General features: G+C 40.4%; 1 protein-coding gene across 1 annotated transcript; it reads right to left on the bottom strand.

Moving 5' to 3' along the window:
* Positions 1-5,248: 5,248 nt before the first annotated feature.
* On the bottom strand, positions 5,249-7,954 carry OTUD1 (OTU deubiquitinase 1). The gene has a single exon (XM_062569030.1). The coding sequence runs from the start codon at positions 7,784-7,786 to the stop codon at positions 6,476-6,478; it is 1,311 nt and encodes a 436-aa protein (XP_062425014.1). The 5' UTR covers positions 7,787-7,954; the 3' UTR covers positions 5,249-6,475.
* Between the last annotated feature and the right edge of the window lie 10,231 nt (positions 7,955-18,185).

The following is an 18,185-nucleotide window of genomic DNA, read 5'->3' on the forward strand; positions in this document are numbered from 1 at the left end:
CCTTAATGCCAATGAACTTCTGGACCCTGGTTAATGCAGACTGTTAGCATTGCTAGACAGAGAGAAAATCAATGTATGGACAAACAGCTCAGAAATTAGATTGCCACCTCACTCTCCACTCTAATTTGCAACATGCCAGGTCTACCTAAGATAAAGAAAATTTTTATCTCAAGTGTTTATTATCATTTAACTGACAATTTTAGGGATTCATGGAATCAAATACAGCAGGAAAATTGTTAGGACATTTTTATACAGGATGGAACTGTCAGAGAAGTACTGCTATTCTGCCCAGTCATTTTAGGAAATATTTTGTGGTAAAAGAACAAAAAAAGAACAATTCAGTGCTTATACAATTTCAGTGTAACACAGATGCTATCAAATACAGGAACAAATAAGTGTTTTTTTTTTTCCCCATTTGTTATCATTTCTAGCATTTTCAGATGTGACAAGGCCTCTTCAGGGCAACAGAAAGACAGCTACCTAATTGAGAAAGCATCCATAAATATTTACTTCCTGATAAGCAAGATAAGCTGCCTGCCAGAAAAAGTCAGTGGAGATTATGTTTTCAGATATCTGCAAAATCTGTGTTGCCAGTGACACTGCTGCGCACAGAAGCCCCAGTAGGGACTGCAGCTTTGTTGCGCTACATGATCTATGTTCTAGAAAATAGTCATTTGAGGAAACTTCTCAGTCGGCACTTCCGTAGGTATCAATCTGAAGTAAAAGATTTTACTTTACATGTATTCAGCTTTTCAGTTCAGTAAGAATTCAGGCCGTATGTACAATCATTCATCGCCTAAATCTAAAGATTTTTGTTCCCTGGACTCTAGTCATGGTGGGAAATAAATGGAACATGCAATTCCTTCCTGAACATTGTATTCTTTTTTAATCTACCAGTGTTAGTCTGTTGTGTCTCCATTCTTAGTTTAGCAAAAATGTAACATGTTGCCAGATAATACTGATTATTTTTTAATAATAAACACAGGTGCATTAAAGTCTTCAGATCAGCAGTCATAATGCATATGTAAGCCGACATAACCGTCCTTCAAAGCAAAACAAGTCCCTTCATAATTGCTTCATTTCAGGCTCCACCTTTCTCTCCAGTTATACATAAGCAACGAAACAGCTGTCAGCTCCTAAACTCACCCAAATGCCTTATTTGATTTGATTTTGTAGGTAGGGTAGGGTTTGCAGGAGGAGTGGGGATCATGTGGGTAATTAATGAGACAATCAGTTTTGCCATTGCTCCTAGCTTAAGCCACAAAAGGCAAGGTCAGTCACAGTGTGTAACCTAATTCAGCAGAGCTGAAGTTCAGTAGGAAAGCAAATAAGCCATATATAAACACAGCAGTTAATTGTTCAGTCAGAAACCCAGTCTTTAAATCATATGGAACACAGATGATTTAGATGTAAGATGTACTGCATTATTTATTTATAAAAGGAGTACATTTTGAGCAGAGAGACACTGAAAAATACCAAAAGAAGCTTCACTGGAGTTCCAAAGATTGTTATTTCTAAAAGCAGCCATGTAAACACGAACACAGTGTTAGCCATGGGAAAAATTAAGTATTGCTCTTAGCCATATTAGGTTAAATTGACAAAGATTACAAAATTCCAAACCCCACCCTGAGAAGAGATCTGAAACCATGTGTTTTCTTGCCCAGAAATGTTGGTTAGTTGAATAGCTGAAAAATGATGCTTTGCAATCAGTAAAGAAAAATAAAAAGAATATGCAGGAATCATACTGGATCCTTGTATATGTGAAAACAATGTGATCTAGACAACAAAATATTTGAATAAATTTGAAAATATATATATTTCTGACATCTTATTGGAGTCTCAAGAAGCTGCTATTATGTGCTTTAGGAGATTTATAAAATCATGTTGATCCTTGCAAACCATTTTGAGATTCTCCCATGCTTTCACTCTTTGATATCCAACAACAGAGAGTTCACAGGCTAGAAAAATGCATCTTTGCCCATGCAATTCTGTCCAGGTCTTTCTGCGATACTTGTTACATTCCTTCTTTCATTTGCGGCCCCCAGAAAGCTCGCCGGGGTAAGAACTTAGTAACCAAATGCCAGTGAGCACCAACACTGAGCTTGATGCACACTGTCACCAGAACAGCACTGAATACCCACTGCACCTGACAGCGAGTCAGGACCTCCCAGCATTTGGGATGCAGGTGAGCACAGAAGAAGAAAGGATGGAAGACGACCTGGGCTCCTTCACATCTCCCAGCTCCAGCTTTCCTCCCAGCCATCCTTCCCTCCCGTAATAGCATTCTTCGTTGCACATGCCACTCTTTATCCAGCTTAACTGTGCCACAGTGCTGAAGGTTTGAATCGTGTCTCACGAGAAGCAACAGAGTATTTTCAATGACTTTCGTTTATAAAAAAGCTAGGAAACAAAACAAGCATTAAAAATACAATATGCTTTAAAATAGATTATGACTTGAAGTTGGACATGGAACATGAAAGCCACTTCTTTCAACTAAAATGACTACATATATGTTATAAACTACATTGTACATTACTAAGTTCAAATTTGAAATTCTTTTCTGCTTCTTTAAAAAAGTCTCAGTGACTACAGAATTACAGCTGCCAGAACTGATGTCCTTTCAAACTGCTACTTAGAAACTTTCTGCATGCTGTTTACATTCATATAATGTCATCATTCAAAAATGGGACAGTCTTTTAAAACCAAAGCTGAGTTTTTTTCTTTTTGCGTCCTAATTACCAAATCTTATGAGCCCCTCTTACTAATACTTACCAATAAACTGTTCACTATATTTTAAAGAATATAAACAACAAAAAAAAGACCATATTGGCCTTCAGCAAGCACTACTTACTAGCAGGTACTTGTCCATATTATGAGACACCTACAGTCATTTTCTACTTGGTTATGCTGACAACACCATGTATATACACACTGATACATCACAAAACAAAAATTTGATTTTTTCCTTAAATATCTCATGAACTAATTAAAACATACTAAGAAAAAAGCAAACAGAACAAATATTTGGATGTAAGCAGTTTTGTTCATATTCCAAAGTACTGAAATACACCTTTTATTTCCAAAAGTAACATTAATGTAACAGGTTTATCCTTTACATGTGTAATGTACTAGCAAAGTACAACAGGAACAGATAAACCCAGTAGCTGGCATTAGGCAACTTTTATATATCCTTAATAAGTTACTAACACAAATAAATCATCCACTGAACTTTCCAAAAATAAAACAGTTGACTAAGATGAAGAACAACATTGGAAAAAATCTTCCCTTTTCCACTTGTCCCCATTTGGAATGTATTTATTTTACATAAAAAGCAGTCTGAGTTCTACAGGCCTTACTTTGTGTAACAGCTTCTTTTCAATATACATGAAAATTATAATATATCCATTACACACTTAGTGACAGAATGACATATTCCTGACAACCTAACAGACTCCTCGGATGAAGTATCTGCCACGTATTCTAATTCACAATTCTGTAATGCAAGTGAAGATGGCATCACAAAGTCTTATGTCAACATGGTGTCTGCAGGAGCCGACTCCAGTTCAAATTTGCTCAATTTAGCATTAAAGCATTTTCTGCCTTACAGAAACAACTACACATCTGAATACTGAAAATTAAGCTTTCCTCACTTTTTGCAAATAGTAAAGATTCTCTTGACTAAAGTCCCAGCATAGGTCTAAGCATTAACTGGGCTATGCAAGTGATTAGTCAAGGTTAAAATAATCAGGTACCGAAGTTATAAGCAAGGGCAACGTTTGTCCTTCCCTAGTGACTGGAGTTGTTAAACAGGAAACAATGAGGGAAAAATCACATCTAATTGTGCTGTTGCTGGTATAGTTTGTTTCAAAGGGGGGAGGTTACATAGCTGAAAAGCTACAATGTTACAAGCAGTTTTGCTAAAGTAAAGCAGTGCCCTGTTAGGTTCACTGCCTCTGTGAAATACTACTGCTCAAGATGCCACCAGCTTGTGCCTGACCTCAAGAGTCCAAGCTGAACTTTAAAGTTATAATTTTGAAATTTCTCTATGCCTTAAGTGCCTGACGTGCCATTTTTTCACTTCCTTTTAGAATACTCAGTACATAAGTCACAAAAATAAGCACCTTGCTATATGTTTCAGCAATATGTTCTTAACTTCTGTGCAAACTAGTTCCACAAGTAACTTTTTTTTCCCCTCAAATTCCTTAAAGCTACATGCATTTGCCTAGGAACCATGCAGTGACACCGAAACTACTGCAGAAGCCTCCGGGAACTTACCCAGAGTTCTGTGCCATTCACTTTCACCACTACTTTTTTGCTGACATTTTAATACAAAATGTATCACACAGAGTGAACGCTACACAGCTCCTTGTTTGCTTAGCTTAGTGCACTAGTGTTCTAAGACAGGGGCATGTACCCAATTCACAATGTAGCTGAAGCTAGTCATTTTAACAGATGCAAAAGGAGAAAAATATTTAAATATACTATTTGCATCACAGTATGCAAATAGTAACAGTGCCAAATATACACATTACCAGTCCTGTAGCTCTTTATCAGCATAAGATGTTCAATTAAGACTGTTTCGTTTCAGCTACTTAGTTCTTTTTTTTTCCTAATTCCAATTTTAATCCAGTACTGTTCTGTTAAAGATGGACTGCTAACATAACTGGGGATGGGGGAGGGGAGGATATGTATAGAAATACACAGACATACACAAACAACATAGTACTGCTTATCAACTTTCAAGGCATTTCAGTTCCTTATAACTCTACCTTTGTGCAAGTAATAAGAGGGTTGCAGAGGTATCAATGGTGACAGGGCAAAACCAAAATGAGTTTGGGAATGACAGCATAGCAGAGGTTCCCAATTACAAAGTCTATGTGCACATGGCCCAGGAGGGAGCTGGCTCATCACAACCACTGACACTACCAGTTTAGGTACAAGGTTTAGGAGCCCCTCTTCTAAGACATATTAATATACAAAAAACGTTTCTCATTGGCAAAGTTATATGCTAAAGATCTCTCAAAATTACAAAAGAATTAAAAATATTCACCTTTCATTAAATGTTTGCATTTCTTTCAGACATTTAAAGATACCAGAATTCTAAGCTATTCATATCCGTAAAGTACCATGACCCTTCTTCCCTCCCATTAACCGAGGAGACAAAGGCAGAGAAGCTAAATAAAGGGTCCTGGGCAATTTGCAGTACTTTACTATATCAGGAATACAAAGGGTGGAAAAAGAGCACAAGTAAAATTATAATCTTTATTCATTCCATTTTAGCTGAGAATATTCCTATTATACAAATACAGTATAAATTCCAAAATCACAATATATTACAAAATAAAAAAGTACAAACTGCATTACTTAATAAATATATCTAACAAGTTAGAGTTAATCAGAAATTAGAAGTGACAGAATTCAGACTGGAAACATTTAAATGTTTGACCCAGCAAACCATACAAATCTCAATTTAAATACTTTTTTTAAACCATAACATTGAACACCATTCCTGATTTCTTGATTAGGAAATAACACCAAAGGAATAAAATGTTGTGATCAGAAAATGACTTGGTGCGACACAAGTGCCAAAAAAGAAGCAGGGCTTACACAAAAGACACCACAACCTCAGAAACAAGAACACAAACACTGAGGTGCAGCCAAGGCAATTATTGCCAGAGCAGGAGACTATTATCTAGTCACAACATTCTATTGCAAGTTAATGTTCTGTTATTACAGATAAATAATATAAATGGAGCGGCGGGTGAGCCAACCAGGCAACAAGAGGACAGTTTACTCAAAACAGTAATTAAATACACAAGAGTCGATTGCTCCCCGCACTGTTCGTGTGTAGCTGCATTCCAACTGGCTCAGAGGACCTGTTCTGTGCTCGAGGCAGGGAAAGCAACCCAGCTGAAAAGCAGTCTTTTCATACTTGCTGCACTTTTACAAAAACTATTGTTTAGCTTTACAAAAAAAAAAAAAAAAAAAAAATCACAGTTCCATCAATTAGGGAGGGTCAGTCTGATATCAACTTCATTTAGTAGAAATATATAAGGTTTACGAGTTAAAAAGAAAAAAAAAAAACAGCAAAAGAGCTGTTACATCATAAGCCTTGTTTACAAAACAAACAGTTTACAAACGTTTTTGGCTGTACAGCTGAAAGCCAGATACTAACATGAGATGTAGAAGACAGAGGTAACAGTTTAAAAATATTGTGCAAAAAATACATTCTTATAGAAAACAGAGAAACAGCAGAGAGGAGAGACACAAATATACACGGAGAATCTGCTCGCAAATAATCCGAGGCTAACTTTATACAACACGGAATATTACAAATATGCATGGATTCACACACACACACACACACACACACCAGTCTACGCTTCTGCCCAGCCCGGGTACTGCCGCTTTCTTAGGGATTAAGGCATCGCCGCCACGGCCGGGGCACCCTCGCGGCGCCCGCAGGCCGGGGCTCTCACGAGCAAGCGTTCTGCTCAATGTACATCTTGGAGAGGGACACGGCCATGGACTTGGCCAGCTCCTCGTCGCGTCTGCGCTGTACCTGAGTCTGCCGGCACCACGCCTCGTACTCCGGGTTGGGGCACACGCGGTCCAGCACGGCATCGTAGTGCCCGTTGCTAAGCCAGCTCAGCCAGATACTGGGCCGCGTCGGGTCCTCGGGCCCCAGGTAGTGCACCATGGTGGCAACGGTGGGGCTCTCGGGCCTGCCGCCCGTGGTGAGGTGGATGTTCACGTTCAGCATCTGCCCCATGGCCAGCAGCTCCGGGTAGCCGGCCCAGGCGCCGTCCTGGGCGGCGCCGATGAGGAACTCCCCCACATCGCCCTCGATGATCGGGCTGAAGTGCTCCAGGTGGTCGGCGATGTAGTGCACCGTCTGCTCGCGGAGCTCGCCGTGCAGCCGCTGGTCCCCGTACACCGCCTTGCAGACGGCGCGGTAGAGGCAGTTCCCGTCGGGGATGATGTGGAAGCGGAACCGGCCCTTCTGCCGCAGGTACCTGTCCTGCTTCTCCACCTCGGCCAGGTAGAGCGCCAGCTTCTCGCTGCGCTCCGGCCGCCCGCCCGGCGCCCGCGCCGCCGCGGGGCCCCCCGCGCCGCCCTCCCGCTCCGCGGCCGCGGGGCCGCCGGCGGGCTGCGCCTCGGCGCCGCTCCTCTCCGCGGGGCGGCAGCCGGGCGCGGCGGCGGCGGCCGCCTGCAGCGCCTGGCAGTGCTCGCTGAGGCGCAGGCTGCGGTTGCTGGGCTCGTCGGCGGGGCGCGGCAGCGCGGCCGCCTCGCCGTCCCCGCCGGCCTGCCGCATGCTCTCCAGGATGCCCTCCAGCCAGGCGCGGCCGTGCGGCGAGGCCGGCGCCAGCTCGCCGGCGGCCTCGGCCCGCTGCACGATGCGGATGGGCACGACCCGCTCCAGCGGCCGGCGGCGGCCGACGGTGATCTGCGCGCAGGAGCTGTACTGCGGGGCGCCCGCCTTGCGGCCGCCCGGGCCCGCCGCGGGGCCGCTCGGCATCACCTCCAGGCAGGAGGAGAAGGCGGGCATGGCGGCGGCGCTGCCGGCGCTTCCCCCCGCGGGAATTAAGCCGTCCTTGGCGGGGCTCTCGGCGGCCGCGCTCTGGCCTGCGGCGTTGCCGGCGCTCGCTGCCTCGGCGGACGCGGGTCCCGGCGACAGGGAGACCTTGAAGACACCTGCCGCGGCCGCCGGGGCGGCGGCTGGGGCGGCGGCGGCGGCTGTCCCGCCCGCTGGGTAGTGGGTGATCACGGAGCTGTAGAGCTGCATCCTCGGCTCCCCGCGGGCGGCGCTTTATAGGCGGCGCCGTCGGAGCCGGGGCGGGGAGCGGCCGCGGGGGCCGCGCTCGGGCTGCCGGAGAGGTTGAGCCGCCCGGGTAAAAATAAACAACGGCATCACCCCCTCCCGCCGCCGCCGCCGCCGCCGCGCCCCTCCGGCCGCGGCCGCCCCCGCCCTCCCCTGCCCGCCCCGCCGCCGGCGCAGCCCCGCGGCCGCCGCCAATTCCGACTGCGCCACAAGCGCCGCGCGAGCGCGCGCGCGCGCGCCGGGCCGGGGCGCTCGGGCCGCTTCTGGAAGCTGCTGGAGGCGGCGCCGCCGGCGGGCGGGGCCGAGCTTATCCCCCCTCCCGCCGCAGGCGGGAAAGCGCGGGGAGGGGGCGGGGCCAGGCCGCGTGACCTCACCGGGCGGGGCCCGCCTCCTCCGGCGGAAGGGGCTGCGTGCGCCGCGCGGCGGGGCGGGACGGGGGTGGTGCGGCCATGGCTCGGGCCGGGGCTGCGGGAGCGGGCGGCGCCCGGCGCTCTCCCGGCCCCGGCGCGGCGGGCTGCCCCGGCGGGCGGCCGTTAGCGCCCGCTGGGTCGCGGTGCGTAGCTCGATACGTTGTCGCGGCCCGTCGCTTCGCGTGTGGCGGCGGAGGGGCGCTGGCGCGGACTCTCGGGCCCGGTTCGGGCCCGGTGGGGCGAGGCGCGGGAAGGGGCCTGCAGACAGGGGCCTCGGCGGGGCCGGGAGGGAGGCCGGCGCTAATGTGTACAGCCGAGCACTGCGATTTTTAGAACTGACCGTCAGGAGTAGGGTGCTGGAGGTGCGCTAACTACAGCTGACCGATGCTACCTGGTGTCGACGTTACTGCTGAAAGGGAACGATGCTCCTGCCTATGCGTGATCCGCTCCGTGATCCGGAGTTCGCAGCTGAGGTAGAAATAATAGACGTGCAGTATTTTATTGGCACTCGCTGCATAAGCTGCTGTTTGTCCACCTGTAATTCTACTTTGGAAAATGTAGTGCATACATACCTTAAAAATACAGTATAAATCATCAAATAATAACGAGAGAATTTTAAAATTGTACTCATTTTAAAATACAGGTCTCAAAAAGATCATTCAGAATTGGTTTGTCAGTGCTTGTAGTGTCTTAAAATTAAGCTGTGTCTTTTAGTCTTAGCTGTGTTATAAATAAACTCATATCTAAGCCTTTATCAATGAATGACAACACTGTATACACACTGGAGTTGATTATGTTCCGTCAGGAATGCTGACCAAGAAATTCCAGCTTATACCATCAATCAAATGTTAACACAGACATAGATTCCTACCAAGATGAAAAGTGGGTATTGATAAATGTGATTTCAAAGTGATACTTTATTTTTCTGGATTCCATCCCATAGAATCAGATGTCTTACGAAAAATTTTAGTAATCCAAGTAGTTTGCAGAACTTTAAAAAACTTTGAAGTTGGATATTTTGAAAATTTTGTGTTCCTTTTTCCTCTTTTCACTAATTAAAAATAGGTAAATATACTCGCTTACAAAAGACTACTATGTCAAAAATAATTGTTTCTTCGGAGTTTAGGTGTCTTTTGGATCCATATGCAGGGAACCATTCCCTGTCTCCATCTCTGCAGTTGATTCCAGAGCTATCAGCAGTACATTGTATAGTATTTCATTCTCTTTATACAAGAAGTGTGATCTGATCTCTGAGTGACTTTCAGGTTGAATGAAAAATGCTGAAATCCTGGTGCTAAAAACAGTGGTATTTAAGAGAACAGTTTTCACACCCATCTTATTTTTGTTTTGGATAAAACATTGCAGATAATTCCATGCATTGGGAACTTTTTAATAAAACATTGCAGATTCAGTATATTTCCAGAATTACTGCCTAAAAAGTTGAAATGTAAGAAGAAGCTCAGATATGAATCTAAGTCCAAATATTCAGACTTACCTATCATATCCAGAAAGTTGATATCTCAGAATGAATGATGATATGTGTAAGCCAAGAGCATTTCTGGAAACGTATTACAAGGGGATAAGGTATTACAGCTCTGAAATTACAGAATGACTCTCATATTCCAGAATGTTCAGAACTTGTGTTTTAAATATAGCTTGTGAGATTAGTTGCTGAGTCTTTATTTTTGGACAAATCAGTGCTTAGAGAAGAATAATATACAGATCAAAGGGTGGTACATTGAAAAACTTTCCTCCCTGAAGTGTTGGAACAAAAGAAAAATTCCTGCATAGTTTTGCTTCCCAATCAAAATTTTACAAGGTAAATTTCTGAATTAAAATACTTTATAATATGTTCATGGTTGACCTAATGTAAAATCACGAAAAGTTGCTTCTCCTTAGAGGGTTTTAAAATGTGCTGACAGATGCTGTGGTTTTGTTCGTTATACATAGATCAATGCACATTGTACAGAGATACACGTAACTTCACCCCAAGCAGCCCTTTCGCCTACTTTTTCTAGTTTAAATAATTATCTGTATGTCTCTGTGGGGGGAGGGAGAGACAGAGGGAGAGAAAGAGGTGTAGAGATGGAGGGACAGACAGACAGACAGAGATTTTCCTCATTCTGTTGGAGAATAGGAAATGGACCCATTAGAATAAGAGCATTTCTGTTATAAATGAGTGCTGCATTTTGAATACTCAGGACTGAAATTTTTGTCCTTCTAGGATGTTACAGAAACTCTCAGTAATGACTGTTCTGCCTCTCCAAAACCATTGGTTATTTGGGGAAGCAGTACATTAGTGGATGGGAAGCTGTTTAATTCTGATTGTTACAGTGGCATACAGCATTTGTAGTGCTTCATTTTAGGAAAGAAACAAGAGTTGTTACGTATGCCCAAATTGGCATCGTGTTAGTATTCTGATGTTCTACTTCTCAGAATCTAGATGGGCAGCGATAGGCAGTTATCTATTTGAATAAATAACCATACAGCATATTCTGGACAGAAAGCCTGTTTATCACTGAACAAAAATCCAAGTAGCATCCTGAAGTAAATGATAAATATGCCAGCAGTTTTTGGTAATGTTTGTAGATATATTTTCCTTTTATTCTCTTTCTATCTGTAAACAGATGTAGATAATGCCATTGCTGTATTTTCACTTTAAATACTTGTAGTAAGCTTAATAAAATTAAAGTATAATCAAAATCTGGTTTTAGGTAACTGTGAGACAGAACAGAAACATTAATAATACTATCTTTCTGTTAATTATTTTTAACATTATTTATTCCCTCCTCTGTCAAGTAAGTGGAAAGAGCAGTTCATCTTGGTGTTTCACCTGTGTTATTAAATACTGTCAATATAACATGGCCAACATTTTCCATTAATGAGCGTATAGAGTTAGTCACACATAATTGGCCTGGGTGGAATCCAATCTCTCTTGAAATCAATGACAAAAATTCCTTTGGACCTCTGTGGTACAAGCATTTCATGCCTAGTTTTCAGCTTTTGTAGCAGGGGTTATCTAGGGTCTGCACATATGTAACAGATCATTTCCTTAGATGTGACACCTACATTAATAATATCCTAATCCATGGTTTGCTCCAGTGTTATTGGCTGCGGAAAAGGGGGCAATAGAATGGAATGATCAAGTGCTATGAACACAGTTCTCATCAAAAAGAAATTCCAGGGAAGAATGTGAATTTCTTTAAGGCAAATGTATCTATAGAAAGAAGAGGCACATGGTTATGCCATTGTTGCCCCTTGATAAGAGATGATGATTGTTTGCTGTTTCTCTGAGCTGCATGTGCGGAGGCTGTTGATTCTAGGGAAAGAGCAGACTTTGCTTTACACCGTGTCATTTGTGAGGCCTGGACAAAACCTGACACAGACTGACTGTTTCCAGAGTATTTCTGCATTTGCTACTTTTGTCACTTCAGCCTGAACATTGTAGCCACACAGGCACTAGAAGGGTTTGTAAAGTGAGGGCACAGGGTAAAGATACCTTGCACCATCTTCCACAGGTTAATGTTCTGGGGGTTCAGTATAGTGGAGCTTAAATGGACCTTAAACAGTCTCTGTAGTGATAAAGAGTATACAGTTCTTACAGTTAAAGTTTTTTCTGACATAATAGTTACACTGCTTACACTGCATGTTCCAGGAATTTTTCAGATTGTTCAGAAGGCAAACTACAGTCATAAAACAGCTGTGGAACAACAGTGGTATTCACTGACGTAAAGATGGATGCCTGAGAGTGGAACTACTTTTAACTTTAACAGGTAGTGGATACATGATTGACAAAGAGGGAACAAGTTAATTACATCAGCTGGAACATTTATTAGTGAAGAAGAGAGGATATTGGCTTAAATGATACATTGAATGACACTATGAATATGCATTTCCATTTTTTTAATGCTATCTAACAACAGTTCTTCAAATATATTTCTGGTTGAAGTATTTGATTAATTTATAGTTCTCTGTACATCATTGGATAACTAAATGCTTATTAATATTTTGAAGCTGTGTATCTAGGACAAAATTTTAAAATTAATAGAAAACAGAAATGTACGTGTATTTCTATACTTACATAGGTGTATATAAAGGATCTTCTGAAGCTGGACAGAAATATTTACAAGCTGAGACTAGAAGGAACTTCTTTAATCATCAGTTTTGATCCTCTGTTGCTTGCAGGTGATCGTATCATATCATACCATTCCTTTCATAAGGTTACCAAGTTACAGGTATCTTAATTCAGGATACAGTTAAATGAACGTGTAAAGATGGACTGAGTTAACAGCATGGCCAAAAGAACCAGTTTTGCCCTTTCCTATTCCTAGTCTCTTGTTTCCTCTCCTATGATGCCAACTTTGTGATGGCTCAAGTGTTGGTATTTAGCTAGAGTACTTTGTTCAACCTTAAATGTATCATTAACTAACATAAAAAGGAGAGTTTATCAACATTTACTTCTAAGGTGAGAATGCAATGCATAAAATAAGGGATGTGTCTCAAAGTTTTAGCTCAAAAACTTTATGTTTGGCTTCTGCTGTTGTGTCATGTTAAAATAATAATTACTGTATGGCTGCACTAGTCATTAGAGACGTAATCCACACTATGCTATCATGTGGCAAGACATCATTGAAAAGGGGGCTGTTGGTGATAAATATAGATCTTAGTTCACATCTCAGGGTCACCGTTCCTGGATAAGTGAACCTCTAAATGAGAACTATGACTCAGGTCAAGGCTCGTTTCTACTCAGTCAAGTGCAGACTCTTTTTGTGGTGGTCATTGTGAGAAGGGCTTTAAGATGCTACCACGGAAAGGGATCAACAGTGTTACGTCCTCTGAGAGAAAATAGCATTTGAGAATGATTCAAAAGAAAGTGTTATCTCCTTTATCCTCAAAAATTTAGTAATACACAGCTCTCCCCTCCTTTCTTCCATCGGTAAACAGCAAAGGAGGTATCATCACTTTACACAGATGATTGTAGTACAAAACCACATTTATGTAATTATAGGCTGTTCCATGACTGAAAACATGAACTACAAAGAAAAGCTTTGTTATTCCACTGTTTAGTCCTTCCTGTGGGAAAAGACTGTGGTTACATTTTACATAACCAGGCCAGCGAGTCATGTTCAGGGAAAGAACGTACCTCATCACAATAAAAACCTGATCTGTTCTCATCTGATCTACATAGCGTGGAGCTCACTGCTGTTGCAAAGTCAGATCACAGCTATTTAACTTCACTGTCTAATGAGAAAAAATAACACAGGTAGAGCCATTAAAGAGGAAGGATGGTATCAATTCATCTTATTAATGTCTTGTTCTGTCTAAGTACTTAAACCTTTCATAAACATTCTTTTCATACCTAAATGTGCAATACAGAATTATTTTTCTGATCTGACATTTTCAAAAGTCTTTCATAAGAGCTAGTTTAAAAGAGTATTTGTAACATTGAGCTCAAATCCAGTATGATTTGCACTGGAAAAAGTCAGGGGCAACTACACTCCAGTTAGTGGAATTATGTCAAAAACATCAATCAAAATGTAATCTTAACTTAGTTTAGTCAACCTGAAATATAAAACAGCATTCCTAATGCTCTGAATATCAATAGAAAATCAGTCAGTAGTATGTTAGCTATTTGAGACTTTCTACACTTACTCAAGTGCAATCAAAATATTAAAATTGTTATAAAGAAGCTGTAGTGGTAAGAATTATAATACCCTTATTATATGAAAAATTAAACATTCTTCAAATTGTGATTCACATACAGGCACAAATTTATGAAAAATAAGCTTTATATAGTTATTAATTCAGAATAATAATCCCAAATAGAGTAAGATTATTATATCAAATGTGGGCCTTTCTACTGGACAAATATTTGTGCATGTCCCTCTGAATTTGATGTAAAAATAATAGAGGAAATTGAATACATCTAATCTAGATGGACCTAAATAAGGTTTCTGATCCTACATAATGTGGATATTATTAAACTAATGAACATAGGAATTAGAATAACAATTAAAAGGTGGTCATGGGACTGGCTAGAGTAGAAGCAACTGGAGATAATGTAAAGGAATCATTAGGCTGAAAGAAACTTGCTTGTGGAGTTCTTCAGAGATCAGTCTTGGGACTGACTTTGTTTCACATTTTCATTAGTTACCCCATTACTTAGTGTGCTCATGACTTCACTAATGGCTCAAAGTTGAATAGCATTTTTATTACAAAGAAAGTTTTGAAACATCATGCAAGAGAGAGAATGACTTTGGTGAGTAGATGCAATTTAACAGTACAAAATGGAAAATGATCTGCCTAGTGACAGGCAAGTACTTCTGCTCTTAGCAGAAATCATCTGTGGGAAATCATCAGGAGAAAGACCCAATGTGCTATTCAGTTGTGGAATTACTATAGTTTCTAATGTGACGAAGCTTTCAAAAGGACAAATAGGATCACAGAATATAGCAGATGAGAATGTATCTTCATCTGGGATACTATATGTATTTCTGGTCAACGTTGTTTAAGAATGTTGAAGTTTGACTAGAACTAGTGCAAAGGGAAATTCAGATCATCAGAGTCCTGGAGATTGGACTGGGACTATCTAACAAGGGAAGACTACATGTTCTTGGCTTCTTTAATCTAATAAAGGTTGAGAAGGGATGTGAGTGATCTCTATAAATACAACACAGAATAAATACTAGGGAGCGATAAGAGCTATTTAAGTTAAATGACAGTGCTAGTCAAAGAGATATGGATGCAAACTGCCAATGAATAAATATAGTATTGACTCATATGCTTGGCTTTCAGCTATGACATAATTGCAAATAATTTTATGAAAGGATACTACTAATAAAATACTACTAGTAGTATGATGAAAAAAGGATGGCCTATGAATGTGAGGACCACTATGGTCTTACAGTAACGGTCAGGCAGTATTTCAGTAAAGACTTTGATCTTACTTTACATTAAAATTTCATCCTACTCCTGCTACTTCTTTGTTCCACAAGTGGAAATGATGTATTTGTTTCCTAGAGAATTATGATTTGTGATTTTCTTCCTCTGCAAATAAGTTTCTCTGTTTTCTTCCAAATTGTCTAATGGATTAATGTAATTAGTTTAAACAGAGAGCAGCTGTCTCTTATATTTTGCTTGAGGGTCATTGCTGCTTTATCAGATCTGCAGAAGGAACTGTGTGTCTGAAAGTCTGTTCACTTTTTTCCAACAAGATCAGTGAGAATAAAATAGATTTATTGTATTTCTCTTAGGTCAGCAAACAAAACGCCTCAGATAATGAGGAAAAAGATAGGAAATACATGTATTATTTTTATTGTCGTAGTTGTTGTCATAGTTATATTGTGACGTTTTGTGACCTAATGAAAGTTACTGTTTTTCTGAATACAGAACTAAGTGAGACATTTTGGTTTGTAAGAATAAATCATTAAGAACTCTTAGTCTATGAACCAGGTTACCTTGGAGACTCAATCAGAAATTAAATAACTCATTCATGACTTCAGTCAAAGGATGCAGAATATGTAAAATTATCATAACTAGACTCTGAAGCAAAAAAAAAAAAAAAAAAAAAAAAAAAAAGAGGTTGCTGGAAGTGGTGAAGATGTACTGCCAATTCAATTGTGCATTGCCAGTTCTATTATAACACTAAACATTTCCAGACTAGAGAGAGAGACTGTGCTTTCACTATGAACAAGCACAAAAGCTCTGCTGTTCCATTCTAACAGAATGGATTCTAAATGCTTTATTTTAGCCTACTAATAGAAGGGTATCTTGTTTTAAAAAGATGTTACATGCGGCTGCAAACATCTGTTCCTAAGGGGTCAAGTTCGCTGAGGAGCAGTAGAGAGAAACAGTGGTGCTGGTGGAAAGGCGCAGTCAACAACTTGTGGAACCACAGCGTTATCTTCCCAGAAAGGAGAGATCCTGACACACTTTTTGAGAAACAGCACAAAAATTAGAGGCTAGTGGAATCTAGTTTCCAAAGATTTTCAAAGATTACAACTCCTTCATTTTACAAAGTCAAAACCAGTATTTTGTTATGCCATAAATACTGTTACTTAAGATTTGTCACCAGTACCATTCCAGTGTCCTGTTTTCAGTAGTTCTTAACTAGGTTAAAATATCATAGCATCCATTTCAGGGAACTTGATGAATGAAGACAACAAATAACTTTTGATTATAGTCCTAAAAGATAGCTGACCTTGCCCAGACAAGACAACAAAGTTGTTTCTAAATAAACAAGCTTGTTATGACTGCAGTAGGTAATTAAGTGTGAAGCATCAAGCTCCTTAACATAAACATACTACTTAGAATAATATGACCAGGCTGTAATCACAAATAAGATAATGCCCAAGACAGTATGAAATACAAGGAAATCATTGAATTTTCAATGTTTATAAACAAATGTAAAAATTATGGTCAGCAGCCTGGATCCCCCAGTGTGTTTTTTATTCAAACAATATATGGGAGTAACAATTCTCTTAACCTTCTCTAATCTGATTCCATGCATCATAAAAACACATAATTTTTGACAGTTTTTGCCACATGTCATGCCATCACCTATGTTTTACATTTTTTCTCTGCTTCCAATGGCAAATCACTTTTCCACCAAAACAAAATGTACACTCTGTATATTATTATTATTGTTGGAAGGCATCCCCAAAGTATCACAGATTTTACAAATGGTCTTCGTAAATGAAGTAACAATTTCTATTTTTCACTTGATATTCTGTCATTTTTCTAAACTAAAAGAAAATGACTGAGAAGAATGTCTGAGTTACAACTGTCAGTTAAAACTATTATTCAGAGCATGTGACTTAAAAATGTAATTCCCCTTTTTGTATTGCATTGAGTAACATTTGTGCATGTAGTTAACTGGTGACTTATATTGCGTAGCATATCTCACTTAAATTTCTTACCAATTATATTTTACTAATAGAAATAGGTAACTTTTATCTCTTCAGCTTGAACTCAAGAACGAGAACAAAACTAGCAGATTACATTTAATTTGCAGTTTGTATCTCCTTGTATCTTCTGTGGATTAAATTAAATTAAATGGTGTCTAGAGATTGCAAAAAAGTGCAATTAATAAATTATTTTCATTCTTGAAAACTAGAGGCATTTTTTTCTATGAGCCATATGAATCCTGACAGCTTTTTGGATTCACAGAGTTTCTAACAGTCTTAGCTATGCTAATGACTCAAAACATTATCAATAGTGATTTATTTTTTAGCATAAAGTTAACTAAATCTGTAACCACTTCAGGTCCATAATGATTATATATCACATTGAACAGACATAGCTGGTAATCTTAGCAAAATACAGTTTCAGTAGTAGCATCCTTCCTGTATAAAAGTCTTTCTTGTTGCCATTAAATGAACTATTTTGCTCCTGAATTTATAGATTTTTGTGGTATTGATGTTTGTTCTTAAATGCTTATTTTCCATGGATAGTTAGAATTCAAGCAAAGTTGAGATGATTTTTAGTGTAAATGTTAGTAATTATTGAGAGCAAAGAGCACTACAAATCAACTACTGTATTCAAATATAGATTAGTACTGATGTACTTCTATCAAGGGAGAATTATGAGTAAATATTAAAAAATGCATTTGCATTCCTTTTCTATTGTTTGTCTCACACTGCCTGCTATTGTCTCTCCATAGTTTAAAAACTAGAATGTGAAAACATAGATTAGTTATTACAAGGAAAGCAAATATACTAGTCAGAATGGCTTATACTGATGTTTGACAACACCTTCTGCCTGCCTACAGTCAAAAGCCAGGTGAGGGGTTTTTCTTCTTCCGCCAGCACCTAAGTTGCAACTAAAACATTTGCTTCTCCAATTTTCTTTTTTTTCTCATCCTTTTTGGCTTAGAAGTGCTATCTGAACTCCTTGTATTGATTTTCAAATAGAGTAGAGGAGGGTAAAGCAGATAAAAGTTCAGGGTGATCCAA

The sequence above is a fragment of the Rhea pennata genome, chromosome 2 (genome assembly GCF_028389875.1).
Source record: "Rhea pennata isolate bPtePen1 chromosome 2, bPtePen1.pri, whole genome shotgun sequence".
In the NCBI taxonomy this organism is placed as follows: Eukaryota; Metazoa; Chordata; class Aves; order Rheiformes; family Rheidae; genus Rhea; species Rhea pennata.